Here is a 19,188-nt window from a genome sequence, read left to right as displayed (position 1 = left end):
TATACTTCTATAAAATGTTTACATTAAAAAAAAAAAGACTACACTTTCTATTCCTTCTTCAGTTTGTAGCAGCCTGCCTTCTGCGCCACTGTTACTGCTCCTTGATCTCTGCAGCAACAATCACTCTTTAGTGAAACCATTTTCCATTTGGCTTCCACACGTTCTTCTCCTATTTCTCAACTTGCCCTTCTGATTTTCTTGGTTTGGTTCTTCTATCCATATTAACGCTTATGCGCTCTGTACGTGATCCACCTTTTAAGTTTTAAAGTTTAAATATTTGTGACTTTGAAATCTCTTTTTACAGACACAGCCTTTCTCCTAATTTCCAGATCTCAAAAGTTCTATTTGACTGTATGTTCTCACCTACCACCCTTATCTAATTAATCCCTCCAAACCAAAACCAAACCCATTGCCTTCAAGTCGATTCCAACTCACAACGACAGAGGACAGAGTAGAACTGCCCCACGGGGCTTCCAAGACCGTAAATCTTTATGGAAGCAGACTGCCTTATCTTTCTCCCACAGAGCGGCTGGTGGGTTTGAATCACTGAGGTTTTGGTTAGCAGCCAAGCACTTATCCACTGCACACCAGGACTCCTAATTAATTACTAAGTCCTGTAAAATCTACTTCTCACTCTCAAGCCTTTCTTTTCTCATTCTCACTTCCTCCACTGCTTAGTTCCAACTCTCATTATTACTTTCCCATACAATTGAATATAGAGTAGCTAAAGCAAACAGAAAACTTACTTCTTCTGCTCCTCCTGTAAGACAGCTCTCAGACATCAGTTCCTCCCGGAAGCCTTTTTTGACTCCTTCCCCCCAGACAAATGCCCCTCCTCCATATTGCCTGAGCACCCTATGCATACCTCTTTGTTAGACTTAATAGATGGCATTATAACCGGGTTTTTGTTTCTCTCCCCCTCCCACTAGTCTGTAAGGTCCCAAAAGGCACAGATCAGCAGATATTTGTGTACCTCATAGGATGGAGGCACTGATACTGGGTATACAAGTGAACAAATAAACACAATTTCTTCCTCTCTTAGTTTATTGAGGAAGACGTATTAAGCTATTTCACAAGTATTTGTTTACAAATTGAGATAAATGCAGTAAAGGGAAAGTGAAACGTAGGAAGGGAGATTTTAGTGAGGCCCTGATTTAGATTGGAAAATCACAAAAAGTTTCCCTGAGAAATGACATTTAAGGAGTTAGCCAAGCCAAGAATGCCAAAGAGAAGTCCTGTCAGAGGTCCATTCTCAGGCCCTTTTCGTGAAAAGAGTTTTGTCTGTTGAAGGAACTAAATGGAGACCGCTACTGCAGCATGAGAACAGGTTAGAGAGAGAGGCTGGGGCTGGATCATATAGGTCTCATTAGGCCAAGGAGAGGATTTGTGTTTTAATCTGAGTGCAGTGGGAAGCCATTAAAGAGGTTTAAGTTGGGCACTAACATAAGTAGGTGTATTAAAAGAATTTTTTATTGAAGTACAGATTGTAGTAAGGAGTAAGAGTATTACTGGGGTATCAGTTTGGAGTCTGTTACCATAGTTCATGCAAAAGATGATGGTAATTGAGACTAGAATGGTGAGGGGAGAGAACTGAATGAATTCCACATAGTTAGGGATTTTGCCCTACCTCTTCCCTATGCCCGAAATGATCTTTCACCTGATTTCACAAGCCTTCCTCTCACCATTCAGAGCTCATTTACATGTCTGTCCCTCAGAAAGACCTTCCCTGACCACTCAGTCTAAAGTAGTGACAGATATAGTCTACCTTTCGTGCTACCCTACATTTTAATTGTCTTTATAACCCAATTTCTAATGGCTTTATTTGTGTATCATCTGTCTCTTCTCACTGAAATGTGTGTCTTATTCACAGCTGTGTGCTCAGGACCTGGTACAGGGCATAACATATAATGATGGTCAATAAATATTTATTGAATGTGTGAGTACATAAATATATATGCATTTATAAACATATAATTTTGGGGAGGAAGAATTTAATAATAATTTGGATTTTCTCCCCAAAATCTTACACAGTGCCTGACAAATGACACTCACACAAATATTTATTAAAGTATGAACTAATCTTTTCCTTTTTCTTCTTTTCCACTCTCCTTTCCTTATTTCCTGCCTTCATCATCTCATACCAGAACAAATGCAAAAGCCTTCTAAGTAGTCCCACTGCTTTCAGTCCCTTCCTGTTCCCAATGTATCCTCCATATTATTGCTGATGTAACTTTTGTAAAACCCCAGTCTCACCACACCTAAAAGCTCTCCTGCTAAAAAAAACTTGTACAGTGCTTTCCCTGCTGCCCACAGATGAAAGTCCAAATTCCTACGCGTGGTATTCAGTCCGATTCCAAACTTTTCTTTTCAACTTCATCTTTTCCCCCTCATGCCCCACACTCTGCTCACAGTAGCCTATTAGTTATTCCCCAAACATGCCATGAAATATTTTGCCCCCTGTATTTTTGTTAAGGCTGTTAGTTCTGTCTAATGTCTCCTCAAGGACCCCTGGTAGTACAGTAGTTAAGTGCTTGACTGCTAACCGAAAGGTCAGCGGTTCAAACCCACCAGCTGCTCTGCAGGAAAAAGATGTGGCAGTCTACTTCCATAAAGATTACAGCCTTGGAACCCCTGTGCGGTAGTTCTATCTGTTCTATATGGTCCCTACGAGTCTGAATCGACTCAACAGCAACAGGCTTACGGATGACTCCTCACCCTGACCATCCAAAAAAGGTCACATCTCACTCATCCTTCAAACCTTAGCTCTAGTATTCCCCCACTTGGTAAAGCACCCACAAGCTTACCCTTGCAATTACTTCCTTTGGTATTCTCATAAAGGTTATGTGCTAGTAGTACTATAGCCATTTGTTAGTTGTTTTATAATTGTAGATGCTTCTGTCTCCTTTCTTCCTGTACTAAATTATGGTTTCCAAAAGACAGGAGACCCTTGACTTTGTGTTACTTTGAATCCTTAATACCTAACATAGTAACATTAAATAGGAGCTCAACTAAATGTTTTTAAAATTGATTATTAAATTAGAACATGTTTTACTATTGTACAAAGCTGGTGTTTTTTAATATAAAAAGTTTAGAAATCAACAGTTTATGCCATTGCCTTCTCTACAGGGTACCAGCCGTCCTTCACTCTATCATGTTTTATGGGATGATAACTGCTTTACTGCAGATGAACTTCAGCTGCTAACTTACCAGCTCTGCCACACTTATGTGCGCTGTACACGATCTGTTTCTATACCTGCACCAGCGTATTATGCTCACCTGGTGGCATTCAGAGCCAGATACCATCTTGTGGACAAAGAACATGACAGGTAATATAAAAGCCATAACTAATATAGATGCTCACCAGAGTCCAAATGTGGTCTCTGTATTAAAATTTTCTTAGGGAATTTCTGTAAGCACTTCCATGTAAGTATATGCCTCTTTGTTTGCCATAAAGTACTGCCATTTAGAATTAAAGTTCCCAAGCTATTAGAAGAGCCAGTAATCCATATGAAATGTAACGGTAATCAGAACTACTGCCAAGGTAAGATTTTCCGTTGAAATATGCTTAAATTGCTATTTAGGCTCATCAGTAATATAATGATATGGTGATTTACTTGCTTTACCAAATTAATTCAAGGTAGAAGTTATTGGTAATAAAAGTGATATATACACAGATAAAATGGGATTTACTTCTGAAAAATTCTGGGAAGATGAGAGAAGTAAAACAAAATTGACCTTGAATTAATAATTATTCAGACTGGGTGATGGACACATAGGGGTCATTATACCAGTCTCTATTTTTTAATACTTTTGAAATTTTCTACAACAGATAACAATTTTCAGAATTATTACATCAGAATAGGGTTTGTTTTTGTGTTCATTGTCACTTCTATTGCAGTGCTGAAGGAAGTCACGTTTCAGGACAGAGCAACGGGCGAGATCCACAAGCTCTTGCCAAGGCTGTACAGATTCACCAAGATACCTTACGCACAATGTACTTTGCTTAAAAAGTCCAAGTATACTCTGTGAGAGGAAGAACTGAAAGAGGAATGGACATGCACAATGTGTGTTTCCAGTGGAGTCAGTTGAGTGAGGATGCCTCCAGCCATACAGAAACCAACACTGTGGGGGGACCAGGGTCTGATCCTTATGTTGATACAAGGTAGATTGTTTACTTCATCAAGGAACACAGCTCCATTATGCAATATGAAACCAGCCAACTGCTTTTTTGTGCGGTCTCCTGTAGGAAGTATCGCGATTGTTTTGTTTTTCACTTCTGGTAGTCTAACCCTTTTAATGCCTTTACCTCAAGTTGCTTGGCAGCACAACTATCTTTGCAAAAAAAAGTAAAGAAAAAGTAAATGATGGTTTAAACACACACACACACACACACACCCCTACATGAATAATCAAAGTGATTGTTCACAATAATGTGTGCAAAAAAATTAATGTGCATTTGTGTATTCTTGTAAAGTGTCTGTGTATATATTAAATATATACATGCATACTTCATATGTATATATATCTGGATCTAAATGATAATAGATATATATGTGCCTGTGTATATATTTTTATAGTTCATTCCATTGGGGAACTTTCTTCCCCGTTTTTTCTCCCCTATCACCACTTTAATTTTTCTCTCTACCTCCCTTGCCTTCATCACCTCCGTTTTTTTTCCTAATGCTACCAGTGACATTCAAATGTTCATCTGTCTCGTTCATTTGGATGTGAAGCATGGCAAACTAGGTTTTTATTTTGCACACCCTACTTCTTTATTTTAGCCAGCTGCTGTCTTTTGTCTCATACACAGTTCTGAGTCCTCAACTCTTGATATTGCTTTCCTAAGAAACAATTATTTTATGTATATATGTTTTTTGTGAGCATGTGTATGTGTGTCTTTCTCTTTCTGAACTTACATTTGCCATTTGTGCAATGTGTACTTAAGCAGTAACAACCTAAACTTTTCTTTTTCTTTAGTGAGTCTGTTAAAGCTGCTGTAAACCCTTGTCAGAAGTGGTAACTCTTTCTCTCTGATAAGTGACATGTATTCTAAAGACTTCTGTTTCTATGGGTTATACATAGAAACCTCTTAAAGCTTTTATAAAGAGTAAATATTTTAAAAGATTGGAACTCTAGGGTTGAGGTCTCTGAAGTTGGGTGGAGAGAGAGGAGGGGTTGTTGGATTTTGTTTGTTTGCTAGTTTATTTGCTGCCTCTCACCTTAATGTGATTTTCATATATATATTTTTATATATATGTTTGTGTATATATAAACATATATGTATGTGTTTTGAAGTATAGCTTCCTTTTCTTTTATATTTATTAGAATAGTGCTTTAATAATTATGGATTAATTAACACTCTTTAAAGTGTTAAAAAGCAAAGATGTCACCCTGAGGACTAAGGTTCACTTGACCCAAGCCATGGTATTTTCAGTCGCCTCATATTCCTGCAAAAGCTGGACAATGAATAAGGAAAACCAAGGAAGAAGTGATACATTTGAATTACGGTGTTAGCAAAGAATATTGAATATACCATGGACTGCCAGAAGAATGAACGAATCTGTCTTGGAAGAAGTACAGTCAGAATGCTCCTCAGGAGCGAAGATGGCGAGACTTTGTCTCATGTACTTTGGACATGTTATCAGGAGGGACCAGTCCCTGCAGAAGGATATCATGCTTGATAAAGCAGAGGGTCAGTGAAAAAGAGGAAGACCCTCAGTGAGATGGATTGACACAGTGGCTGCAACAATGGGCTCAAACATAGCAATGGTTGTGAGGATGGTGCAGGACCAGGCAGTGTTCCGTTCTGTTGTACGTAGGGTTGCTATGAGTTGGAACCGAGTCGATGGCACCTAACAACAACAACAATTATAGAACATATTGGCAACATCTTTTATAGAAATATGATTGTGTTTATTTTAAGAACTGACAGTTTGTTTTTGCTATCTTTTCGTGCAATAAGCAGTTTTAAAGGAAAGCTGTGTCTGTTTGACATCTTTACCATGGATGTGGGAGGAACAGGCACCTCCATAATTTTAAAAGGGCAAAAGTAATATAGCCTTAATTTCAGAAGGAAAGTTGTATAAGTTTAAAGCATGTCTCTTAAAACTCATAATGAAAATGAAGGAAAGTGAAATTGCCTAAATGAGTCTGACCTTGACTATTAGAAATAAAGTTGGATTTTGATTTAAGAAATGACAACGAGCAGCTTAAGGTTTAGAACATATTTAAATCCATTGAAAATGGATCAGTTTTTTTAAAGAATCTCACTGGCGAAGTTCCCATTTTCATTTACTAAAATGAATCAAGAAAATGCAAGATGATATTTTTAAAACATGTTTTGCTAATTTATCACCAGTGTAACTTTCCTTTTAAAATTAGGGTGTTGGTGACAAAAGGAAATGAGGACTTTGAGCATTTTAAATGAGTTAAATCACTGAAATGTGGAAGAAAGTTTTGCAAAACTTTTATTGATTCCACTTTAAGATATAAAAAATACTATAAACTGTCAAAACCGAGTTATCAGTAACATTGGATTCAGGGGAGCTTTGCACTTTGTAACTCATGAAAATTGCATTTCAACTTTTTTCTTTTTTTTTTTTTTTTGCACTGTTCAGAGTATAGATACTACAGATTGTTTCCAATGGGCATTGTTGTTAGCCTTTCATAATTCCATCTGCACATGAAAACTAATGGATTTAGCTCTTTAGTTTCTCTTTTACCTGTAATCCACTATTATTGCCAATTTACTGTATTTTGAGCCTAAAATCTGAGCCATGTCCTCCAACAGGCATGAAATCTTTTGTCCCTCTGCCAGAAAACTAGAAAGTACTGTATTTTGTGTGTTTGTTATATTGAAGTGTCTAAAATGCAGTTTACAACACTGTTTCAAAGCACTTTACATAAGATCATTTGTATACTATATACATGTTTTCACCTAGCCCTTCCTTCTCCCTTCCAAAAAAAAAAAAAATCCCTGTGAAACTTTTTTTTTGCATTGAAATTTCACTAAATGTAGTCAGGATAATGAGTAAGAGAAGGAAATAATATATCCTAGATGGTAAAAAGGAGCCCTGGTGTCTTAGTGGTTAAGCGCTCTGCTGCTAACTAAAAGGGCGGTTCGAACCCACCAACTGCTCCATGGGAGAAAGATGTGGCATTCTACTTCCGTAAAGATTACAGCCATGGAAACTCCATAGGATGGTTCTCCTCTGTCCTTTAGGGTCGCTATGAGTCAGAATTGACTCGATGGCAAGAGTTTTTTTTTGTTTTTTAAATGGTAAAAACTTCTTGATTGGTGTATGCTTGCTCAGTGTGAGGAAAACATTTTTATCGGTGAGAGTTGCACAGATTTATGTGGGAAACTTTAGGGCCTAGGGAAGAACTATAAATACCCTTTCCCTATTTACTGCTTTACCTAATAGTCAGTCACTTAGTCACATATGGGTAGAGTGAAGCCCTTCATTCCCATCTATTTGGAAGGACTTTTTTAAGAGGAAAGAAAAAAAAAATTGTTTTAATAAAAAGCTTTACTTTTTGAGTGATTTCTTTACTAGGGTGCTCTTACACTATTCAACATTGCTAGTTTAAATTGGTTACCTTGGAAGAATATGTATAGTACATTTCTATTCTGCTTACTAACAAGTTGGTGTATCAAACTTAATTACAAGAAACCTTTGCTTAGAATTTTAAAATGAAAGGTGAGTAGCAAATAGTTTTTGAAATTTACTTTGTTTTTGCACTTCTAGTATAGAATTTCTGATCTTTTTTATTTAAAAAAAAAAAAAAAACTTTTTTTTTTTTTTTTTTTTAATTTAAAGGCCTTGAAACTCACAGCAACCTTTCTGCCCTAGCTCACTGACTATATAATGAATGCTAAATTTTGGCCTGCTGTTTTCTATGATGTATCTTATCTAAGTGACTTTAAAAATGTCAGTCACAGCAGCTGGTTTAATTGATTTTCATGCAAAGAAGGGTTGGGAGTTTGATGTGTATTGTTGATGGCAAATGTGTCTGTGTAAAGTGCTGATACTATTTGTTTGACAGTATCAAGTTACTGGCATTGAGGACCATACATTTATAATACTGTAGCTGCTATATTTATTTTAAGTAGCGTCTGACAGTTACTGCACTAAACAGTAAGGAGATGAGCAGGAATCAAGGCTAGTGTTATACCCATTTGGGTTTTTCGTTTTGTTTTGTTTTCTAAATAAGACTAAGGACATGAAATATCAAGGTAACAAAGGGTGCTGCCATTTTAGTTTCAATTTAATATCAGGATATTCTTTCTTTGTTTTAGAAATGTGGGTTTTGACTTTTGCAGTTTTCTAAAAAGGTACCTCATCCTCCTGAGTACTGGTTTTTGGCATATTTTTATAGAAGTAGAGATGCCCTTTTTTTTTTTTTTTAATAGTTCCATTTTTAAAAGTTACTCAGAAAAAAAAAATATTCTTCTATGGAATTGTTCCTGTTTATAACCTATTAATTTATTTCTCTTCCTAGAAGAGGGTCCAGAAGGGATTCTAGTGGGAGTGTACTAGGTGTTTTGGAAGGCACTTGACAAAAATTCATCTCTACCTTCCAGCATAGGGATCCCAGTCTTCTAAAGACTTATCCTAGTTTTCCAAGTCAGGTTGTCTGATGACCCACCATTGCCTAATGTTTACTGTGTATTCTCTAATGAAGTTTAGCATGGCAGACTTAGAGTTGTGACAGAGTCAAGATATGCCTAGGGAAATAAAAGCTGAGTTGCCATTCAGTAGAAGTAGCTGGCAGAGGATCTCGGTGTTAAAGGAAAAGATTAGAACTCAGAGTGCCTGTAATAGATCAAAGTAATTAGATGGATTACAAACCAGGAATTAGGGACTACTATTGAAGGAATATGTGGGTCTTTTCAGAGGCTAGCATGAATTTGCGATGGGTGGTGATTTTTATGAAATTCAAGAAACTAGCCACTTAGACCCAGCTAGAATATCTGTAGCCTTGCAGTTCAAATTTGATAGTGTTTTACCAAGAATCTTAACTGACAACTCTGCATAATTTTTATTTCATATCATTAAACCTGGTTAAATGTTTGCTTAACTCATCTTCTTAGATTGAATACTTAAATTACCTTTTATGAGTTATTGGTCGGGCTACAAAAGGACATCATTGGCCTGGAATCTTTATTTTGGCTTTTTTAATAACCATATAAAGTTTGAATCCTTTTCATTCTTTTTCAGAATTCATAGATGTCTTAAATCTTCAATAATAATAGTTGAAAGACTTTACATGAAGTCAGGCCCTCCTGAGTGGTAGTATAACCCTGACTCTAGAGTCTGTCTTTATTTTCCTGTTTCTCTCCCATTTGATCATATAAAGCACTTTTGTGATTCTACATGAGTCAGAAAATCAGCCAAGAATAGATATGTAAAAATCAGTAAAGAAAAGTGAAAGAATTTTCTGCTCAAAAGATCTTTTTTTTTTAATTCCTTTTTATGCTAAGGATATTCTTGATCAGTGGCAATGTTAGAAATCATATATGATTAATGAAAGCTAAGCTGACTCCCAGGAAGGAAAAAAAAAAAACTCAATATGTATCAAAGGAAAAAATTATTTTGACTTTTTTTCCTACTTAAAAACGGTACGTTTAAGTTTATAATTTTCCATGTTGGTCAGCATAATTTTTTTTAACTAAGATATAATGGTCAAGGCTTATGCTACTGAGAGATGAAATTTATTTTACTTTACCCATCAGAGATAGTGTTGTAGATTTTCACATTGCTGATTAAATTTCAGGAATCTTTTAAAGTAGGGAAGTTAAAAATTTTAACGTAAAGTTAGAAGGATAATAAATTTAATACAGAGGGTTGGGATTTGCCAGTGAAAAACCTTGTTGAAGTGTCAAGTAATAAACAGTGTCACAAAATCAGGATCCTATCAGATCACCTATCCAGTCATTGGACTCCTTTCCTTTTTGAATCCGATGTCTGAGGTAACCAAAACCTAATGTTGTAACTATGTTAAGGTCTCAGTAAAGCAAAGATGTTCTTCAAGATAGACTCTGAATTAAATCTTTAAATCATTATTTTAAAGCAAGGTGGTTCTTAGAAAGTGCCTTTGAGAAGATGGTGCTGTAGATTTTTATTTTTCAAATAGCATGAGGCTAAAAATTTTAAGATAAATTATTTTAGAACTCTACGAGTGTGAAAATTTCGTATAAATAGTGTTATCTGTTGTCCTGAATCAGGTCCGAGGCAACCAAGGAAAGTTTTTATTCAGTAAGTATCTAGGTAAATGCTCACCAAATTTATTTTGTAAGTTTGAAAACAAATTTTTTTGAACAGAATTAACCTTTCAGTTCTCAGCTGTGTTGGAATTAATCTATAGGGCACATAGAACAGCAGAGCTGCTTAACTTTTAACTTTTAACAGGATTATTGATATTGCCCAATGGGAAAGGTAACTTGCCAGGAATTATATGTCATAGGCTACCTTTCCTTTTTTTTTTCAGCACAAATTGACCCTTTTGTAATAACTATCTGCAACCTTTTCTAATTCATCTTTATTAAGAAAGGCTGCTTATAAAGGGAGAGCGAAGTCATCATTGAGGTCAGTTTAAGAGAAAAAGCAAAATGATTATCCCTCTATCCTTAGGAAAATTTTCTCTTTTACGTACCAAGAAATATTTTAAATAGTTCCCTCTCTTTTTCTAGAAAGGGAAAACCATTAAAAATGATGGCAGTGCATTTAAAAGAGTATGATCAGTTAATTAGAAATACAACATGCAAAATTGGGCTTTGATAGAAATAACCAAAGGAAGGATAATGACAGGACCATTCATACTTATTAGAAATTTAGTAGTCTACCAGAAAGCAATTTTTGCCTGGACTAGGAAGCAGTAAATGATCACCTAACCAGTTCTTGCTTGTGAATTTGGTGAGCATTCCTCCAGAAAATAGTAGACAGAAAACAAAAAACACCACACCTCAGTAACCTTGTATGCTGCATATGTAATATGATAGTAAAATTATATTAATTGTTCGGAGCGTACTGTGTCTGTTTGCAAATATATATGCATATTAAACTTTCATTTTTTTTATAATGTCTTCATAGCAGTTATGAGGTTTTTTTTAAGATTAATTTTTCTATTGTGATGTTTATATTTATTGGCAATTTGTGTGCAACTTTTATATTTTGCTTAGATGTTGGTTTTAGGGTATTTTATTTTTAAAGACGTGTCTAGCTTTTTTTTCTTTTTTTGGTAATATTAGCAAAGATTAAGATGGTGTGTTTAATATACCAACCAAACTATTAATTCCACAGAGTCTAGAGTTTGGAGTTTTATTCATAAAACATTAACTTTCTAACTTAGAGTATTTAATGTTGTTTATATAGTGGGCATTAAAGACAGTCTTAGACGGATTTCAAAATGTGGAGGGGATGTGGAGTTATTTTCCTAAGTAGCTAACTAACACTAACAGATTGGATTTATTTCCTGATCTGCAGTCTTTGGGAAACTTGTCAAATAAATGATTGTTAAAACATTGCTTTTTCAATTTTAGCTACATTGAAATTGCTTAAATGATCATATCACTCACCATCAGGATTATGATACAATTTTATAGGCCTGGAAAACAAATGGCCGATGATCTAGAAGTCATTGATAATTGACTTTGAAATGGGATTTTTTTCCCCCATAATTATACCATAAAACCTGTGAAATCCAGAACCTTTGTAGGGTGGAAACCTGTCAGAGAAGAAAATCTCAAATGTTTTCCACTAATAGAAGAAAACCAAAAAACCAAACCCATTGCTGTCGAGTCGATTCCGACTCATAGCGACCCTATAGGACAGAGTAGAACTGCCTCATACAGTTTCCAAGGAACGCCTGGTGGATTTGAACTGCTGTTAACCACTACACAACCAGGGAATAGAGAGTGATGGAAAAGTGGTAAGACTACACCCTGTCAAAAGTAGAAAACTTGTAAGACCTGGAAAAACAAGGCAGTCCCATCAAGTTCCGGCTCTCACAGGTTTTACTATATTATATGGAAGATTTGCTACCCTGATCTTTTCCCTGGCATCCTTTTAAAGTTGATTCACCCCCTGAGCATCAGTGAAGAAACGGTTTAGGTGGCTAGGGAGAGGCAGGGATAGACTGATTAATAGAGTATTTCATTTAATTAAAATTTCAACTAAGTAGTAATAACTTATGAATGTGAGCTAATTGAAAGTAAAAAGTATTATAGAATATTAATTTTAAGCATACATGGTCACCCCAGCCTCTTAGTGAATAGATCAAGATTATTTGTATCGGCATTTTTTTAATAAAGATACATGACAAAAGCATATTCTCCTAAGCAGGTAAAATATTTTCGTTGTATTTTTACACTATGAATTTGCTTGGTGAGCCATTCTTTTCTGTAAAAGATTAAAAGATAAACTTTATCCCATTGTCTGAGTTTTAAATACTAAATTATTAGGGCTCAGTGTGTGATATTTGGCTGTTCTTCACTGAGAGGGAGAAAATGGGAAGGTTTCAAGTAATTATAAATGGGAAAATAATATTTTTATATTATGTAAAGTTTTACAATGTAAAGTGAACCAGCATGCGATTTCATAAAGACATTAGCCATATCATTTTTTACTGCATTTTTGCCAGTTACATTAGTTTTCATATACTATTGTGAGCTATTTCCTTTGCCCCGTCATTAAGTACCAATTAAAGATTGGTACTCTGATTGTAGAAATTTGTTACTACTAAATAAAAATGTTTCAAACAATCATATATATTTTTGTTGCCAGTATTCCCCCTTTTTAAAGTTATTTATTGTGCTTACAACTTTAACAGTGTATTATGCTAGTTTGACAGGTATATAATTCTTGTAGACCAACATTTTTAAGGCTGCTTCAAGTAGAAATAGCCCTGAGTTTTCTTTTTCCTTCTGAAAGCTTGTAGGAACCTGGCACATAGAGCTTATTTTGCTGTTTAACTGCTTGGCTCCACAAATCCAGGTAATTGGCATCAGTGGTATATTACCACGGTGCCATACCTGGTTCATGTTTATAGTCCAGCTCTGAAGAAAGAAATATTTGTGCAGTCATTGTTTATCCCAAAAAAAGAACTGTCAAGAACAGCGTTGTAAGTAGAAAACAGATGACAGTGTTGGTCATCAGGATTTTGCATTTTTTGTTTTATTATTTCCAAAACTTGCATGCACATCTAAAATTTTGTATTTGAAGTCTAAGAGTTTGTGCCAGAGATTAGAGAGGGAGATTATGCTGTTATTTAGTGCCTAAAATTTTTCATCTTTACTTCATGGCTTTTAGTTGGAAGAACAGAAAAACAAAAATTCCTTAATCTGGCCCTTTAATAATATATTTAGAACCAAAGAAAGATTCATTCTGCAAAAATATTGTAAATATGACTCTCTCTCTCTCCATTGTAGAACCTATGGAAACAGGAGGTCTTTGTAAAGAAATGGACTAGTAGGATTGTAGCAGTATGTAGTGGGGGGAAATGAGGTTAAGGTTTCCTTGCTGGGATCCTTGGGCAGAAACCTTACAATTGTTTAATATTTACTGAGTTCTCATACCACACAGTCAAAGAGTGACTTGCTGTGTGAACTTACGGAAGAGACCTAAGAAGAGTGCCTGTGTAATCTAAATTTATTTTATGTTGTCCCAGACAACAAATAGACGAAACTGCATCTATTCTTATGAAATTACTGAAGTCTTAGAAGTTACTTCTGAGATATAATAAAGAAATTTATTCTTAAATAGGAACAATGGCATTGCAACAACATGACTTCTCCAGCTTTTCCCTTTACGTAGAAAACACCAAGCAGAGACTTCTGGACAAGATAGTCTTCCCTGTAAAGAAATGTTTTTGGTGCAGGATTTGGGGAAAACACTGGTAGGTTGTAATTAAGGGAGAATTTTGCCTGGCATAGACACTCCAGCTAGGTTAATAGATCAAATTTGGTCCCAGGGAGTAACAAGAGAAGGCTTTGGTTTTGGTAGCAATAGACTTCAGTGGTCAGGAAAATCATTATCCAGTGGTAATTAAATGCAGGTATCTGTCTGTTTCACAGAAAGGGAATAATCTCCTATTATTTGATGATGACCCTGCAAATGTGCGTGTGCTTTTTCTAATTCAGTTACCAAGGACAGCAAACACTAACCAAAACTTTCCAATAGATTTTCCTTACAAGATTCTTTAAAAGTTTTCCAGGAGCTTTCTCATTTCTTAGCCCAGGGAACAACCCTTTTCTCTTCTTTAAAAAAGAAAGCAAAAAGAATTTAGAGGTAGTATATGTAGAATTGTACTATAAGCAAATAATAGTCTTTAAAATGGAGGATCATATGCCACAAGTTACAGCTTAATTGAGAGACTGTTGTAGCACATTTTTCATATTTGGTTCTAAAGTTTTGTTTCCTTTGATATACCATGTTTGATTCACTTAGAGTGCCACCGTTCTTATTTATGATATATGTAGTCAGTGTGTTATGCCATTTATAAATCGTGCAGTTCTTCTCTTGCCACCCTACTCCCCTACACACACACACATGCTGTTAAAAAAAGGGAGGGTAAAACAAAAAGAAATATGAGAATTATTAGAATGTAACTTTGGTTAATATAGATGGAAAGAAATCCTAACGCAGTTAAGTGAGAATTAAGAATGCAGATGTTAATACTGCAGGTATTGCCTCCAGCTATAGAATTTTTTTGTTAGCTATAGAGTGGATAATGTGTACAGAATATATATCTGGAATATGATATGTTATAGCAAAGTGGTAAGAGAAAATTACTCTTGAAACTAATGTTTTAACGTTCTGCAACCGAGATCCCATATTCTTAAGGGAAGTTAATATAGCTTCAATACATTAAAACTATATTGAATGCATTAATGCTTAGATATTCTTTCCTCTTAACTTACGTATTGATTTATTCTGACTTTAGTTATATCGAAACATCTCTTCACATCTGCCTTCTTGGTATGTGCAAAATTCTGTATAAACTGTTTTTAAAACTCAGCCAATTTCCTGCTCAAGCCTGGGCTGAAAGGGAAAAGGCATAAGGTGTTTTCAAATGCAGGAACTTTTGAAGGATCACAACTGGAAAAAAGACTATTAAGATGTGTTGTCTTTAAGAGTAGAAAGGGCTCTAGAACATGACCCAGAGACTTGGAGTTTTTAGTCATAGCTCTGCCATTGATTTGCTCTGTGTCTTTAGGCAATTTTCTTAATCTCAGTGCGCCTAGTTTGCCCTGGTAAAATGATAGTGGTAATACCTGCCCTCACCTACCTCACAAGGTTGTTGTAAGATGATGTTTGTAAAATGTTTGAGTTCTCCAAAAGAAAAGCTATTTAGAAATTTCAAGGTAGCAGAATATGTTGTGCGAAGGGTTCTTTTCCGGTTGGCCTCTGTGAAATGTCTTTAATTACCATACATCATCTTATGAAACAAGTGTAAGAGAAACATAGGCCTTATTATGGTGTGGTGTTCACTTGCTAACGTATCCTGTTCTGTTTCTCCTTTGCTAGATACCCAGCACACAGGCTGGATTTTTCTTTATAACAATCCTTGACAAAAGTATAACTTTTCAAAAACCAAACTTATTTGAGTGGTGCTATGGCAGCTGCAGTTGTATTTTGATTTACATTAATGTGATAAGACTATGAGATACTCAAAAACTAACTTCGCCTTTTGCCTTTAGGCATTTTTTGCTACATCTTGGCATCAGAGGCTGTTCCACAACCAGATTGTTATCCACTTGTTTCTTGGCATATTTTTGGTACCTTTTTTTTTGTTGTTGTTGTTGGAATGGGGTCTGGGTTTTAAGAAAAGTGTACTTATTTCACTCATTGTCGCTTTACAGTTGTGAGCCTTGCTTTACTTAAAAATTCCAAGTATCATGTATTTGTAAAAATAGTGAACATTTTTTCTTCATTTTCATTCAGTTCTAAACTCCTGCAGGTAACAGGAAGAGTTCTTGGTGTCTGACCCAGTTATCTTTATGGAGCATGGCCAGGGCCTTACAGTTCAACAGGTTTACCCCCACCCCAAGAAGGTTCCTGTTTCAAGGAAGTAGCAAAGGGTACACCACCACCACAGGCTGTGTAAGCAATTCCTTGTTGCAACAGACAATTTTTTTTAAAAGAAAAAAGGATGGATTTTGGGTACACAGGGTATGGATGCATCAACATTTATTTTTTATCTCTGTCACTGCTGAGCTCCCCTTGTCTCAGGCAGTTGGGCTTTACCAACTCATTGCTAACCTAGGTGGTATATTTTATAGGATCATGAAAATCACAAGTACTTAAGATGAAAAATTGGGGAGATTTGTGCTTGAAAAATGAACAAAAAATCCACCTTGCTCAAGTGAGATAGCTAAGAGCATTATCTTTGATATATCAGGAATACTTTTAAACAATTTTTGCTATAATGTGTAGCTTTAATGCCTCTTCAGTTATGGATCCATAAAAGTATTACTGTATCTTGTGAATAAAGATCATTTTTGTGGACTAGTGTGTGGATCCCTGCAAAGGATACTCCATGACTCATAGACTGTGGGAAGCAGTTGGGTGTGTGTGTGTGTGTGTGTGTGTGTGTGTGTGTGTGTATAAATATTCTATATGTATAACACTGTATGTATTACATAAAAGTTTATATGGGGAAAAAGTGCTGTTTCTTTAGCGTTTTGGGGACTAAAATTGTAATCTGACCATTCCAGTGGATTAGAACTCACTCTAGAGAACATTTATATTACACACAATGCACATACAGATGCACACCCCAAAAGCATTGCAAACCGATCTCACTTTAGATGATTGCGGCTTTTTTTTTTTTTTTTTTTTAAACCCAAAGTAGTGGAGGAGGAAATAGCACTCTTTTTAAAGGGGCTTTTCTGAAGAGTAAAATGTAAATATAGGACATGTGGGCAGGGTGGGGACACCTGCACTGTGCCCTGCAGACAGACAAATAGCCTTTAAATTTTCCTTTTTAACCATCTTGACCGTGTGTGCCTATTTGTATTGCAGATGTGAACTACTATTTTTGGGGGTTGATAACAGTATGTTTTGAAACTGAATTATTACAAAAATTCAGAGTAACCTCTTTATCCATCCTCCTTTTCCACACTAACTATTCTTGCCAGATACTTCTACTCATCCCAAGTTTCAGCATAGTAAAATGATGTGATGGTTCTCTCAAACCTCCTTCCGCATCCTCCCTACCCTCTGTCCTACGCCTGGCCCGGCCTTATATTTTTTGTTGGCTTGTCATAAGTAAGATTGATTTACCGTAGTGGTTTAAAGACTGCAGAATTTCAAAGTGTTTATGTTTAAGCCTTCTTTTTTTAATATTTGGTTACACAGTAGCATCCGTTAAAGCAGTGGAGTGAGTCCAACTCTGTAGTATGCTATAGAACCAAATGAGATCTTGAATGAGACTAAACTTGACCGCCACGTTTTATTAAGAGGAAATTGGCACTTTGTATGGGGTGGCGGGGCATGGGCAATCCATGATAGATACATAACCATTGTATCCAGAATTAGAAACACCAAATGCTGAATCCTATCACTGTGTACTTAGGGGCCAGGCTTTGGGTTTGGTTGTCATTTACTCCTTGAAAATTGTGTGTAATTATGATGAGCAGAAGGCAAATAAAGTTTTTAAACAAAAGTGCTTATTTTCGGTATTTAAAATTTGGTAGTAAATTTTCTACTTCCATTTAGATTATCTCCCCAAAAAATCACTACAAAAAAACTTATGGTTGAGATTGAGAAGTTTAAAGAAGCTGGTTTTTAAGCAGTTCAATGACTTATAATATTTTATGTTAAAGAAATTGTTGGAATTCTTTCTGAGCCAAGACTGTCACTAAAATGTCCTGTGACAGAACCACTCCTCTTTTTTCTGCTATTCTGCATACTGGAAGACTTCTGTGTTGTATTGTTTTTAATCCTTTTTAAAAAATAATGATGATTTTAGTGTTGCTTAGCTTCAGTTTGAAGTGTAACTTTCACTAATAACTGCAATAAAAAGAAAAAGCTTTGCTCCAAACTTTCTGTTGTGTGGTCATCATTACAGCTGTTCAGACTTAGGTAAAGAATTTAGGTTTTAGAATCACAAAGCCCTGGGTTCAAACCTTTATGACATGATACTCTGGGCAAGTTCCTTGATGCTTCTAAATCTCAGTCTCCTCCAGTATAAAAGAAGATAATAGTAGCTCCCTCACAGAGCTGTTGGGGCATTAAATGAGATAATGTATGGAAAGTGCTGGGCATATGGTTGGCGTTCAGGTTTTAAAGAGGCTCCTTAACTTCTCCTTCCCAATTCTCCCTTCTTAAAAGACATTGGTTGGAATATCTAGGTCAGTTGGCATAACATAGTCCATAAAGACAATGTTCTATATCCTACTTTGGTGAGTAGTGACTGGGGTCTTAAAAGGTTAAGAGCAGCTATCTAAAAGACAAACTATTGGTCTCTTCCCATGCGGAACAAAGAAGAGTGAAGAAAATCAAAGTCTCAAACAATTAGTCCAAAGGACTAATAGACCACATGAACCACGACCTCCACTAGCCTGAGACCGGAAGAACTAGATGGTGCCTGGCTACCACTTCCAACAGCTCTGAGTGGGATCACAGTAGAAGGTTCTGGACAGAGTGGGAAAAAAAAAACATAGAACAAACTTCAAATTAATGAAAAAGACCAGACTTACTGGACTGATAGAGACTGGCAGAACCCCCGAGACTATGACCGTTAGACACCCTCCAAACCTGGAACTGAACCCACTCCTGGAGATCACCTTTCAGCCAAACAATAGATAGGCTTATAAAGTGAACAGTAACACCCATGAGGAATGTCCTTCTCAGAACAATCAACCACAGGAGACCAAAAGGGCAGGATTTGCCCAAAAACAAAGTTCAGAAGCCGGGAAAGATGGGCAAATGGAAACGGGGAACTCAGGGAGGAAGTGGGTAGAGTGCTGTCACATTGAGGGGACTGCAACTAATGTCACAAAAAAGAAATGTGTACTAATTGTTGAATGGGAAACTAATTTGCTCGGTAAACTTCCACCCAAACCACGATAAAACGTTCAAAAAAACATTGAGTGGAGGAGGCAAGAAGGCAGGCTTACAAACTCAGTTGCCATTGAATTGGCTTCAACTCATGGCGACCCATGTACAACAGAGCAAAATGTTA

At 36.0% G+C, this 19,188-nt stretch overlaps 1 protein-coding gene across 5 annotated transcripts in view; it reads left to right on the top strand.

The window, feature by feature from the left end:
• LOC101344199 (protein argonaute-3) overlaps positions 1–5,115 on the top strand; it is a 194,706-nt gene extending 189,591 nt beyond the window's left edge. For all 5 annotated transcript variants that reach the window (XM_004371946.2, XM_023727236.1, XM_023727237.1 and 2 more), the window contains 2 exons: positions 3,127–3,326; positions 3,899–5,115. In XM_004371946.2, coding sequence (XP_004372003.1) covers positions 3,127–3,326; positions 3,899–4,007 — 309 coding nt within the window. In that variant the 3' untranslated portion in view covers positions 4,008–5,115. The remainder of the gene's footprint in view (positions 1–3,126; positions 3,327–3,898) is intronic.
• Positions 5,116–19,188: the final 14,073 nt, after the last annotated feature.

This window comes from Trichechus manatus, unplaced genomic scaffold (genome assembly GCF_000243295.1).
Source record: "Trichechus manatus latirostris isolate Lorelei unplaced genomic scaffold, TriManLat1.0 scaffold00015, whole genome shotgun sequence".
Lineage (NCBI taxonomy): Eukaryota > Metazoa > Chordata > Mammalia > Sirenia > Trichechidae > Trichechus > Trichechus manatus.
This window is presented reverse-complemented; position numbering and strand designations above follow the sequence as displayed.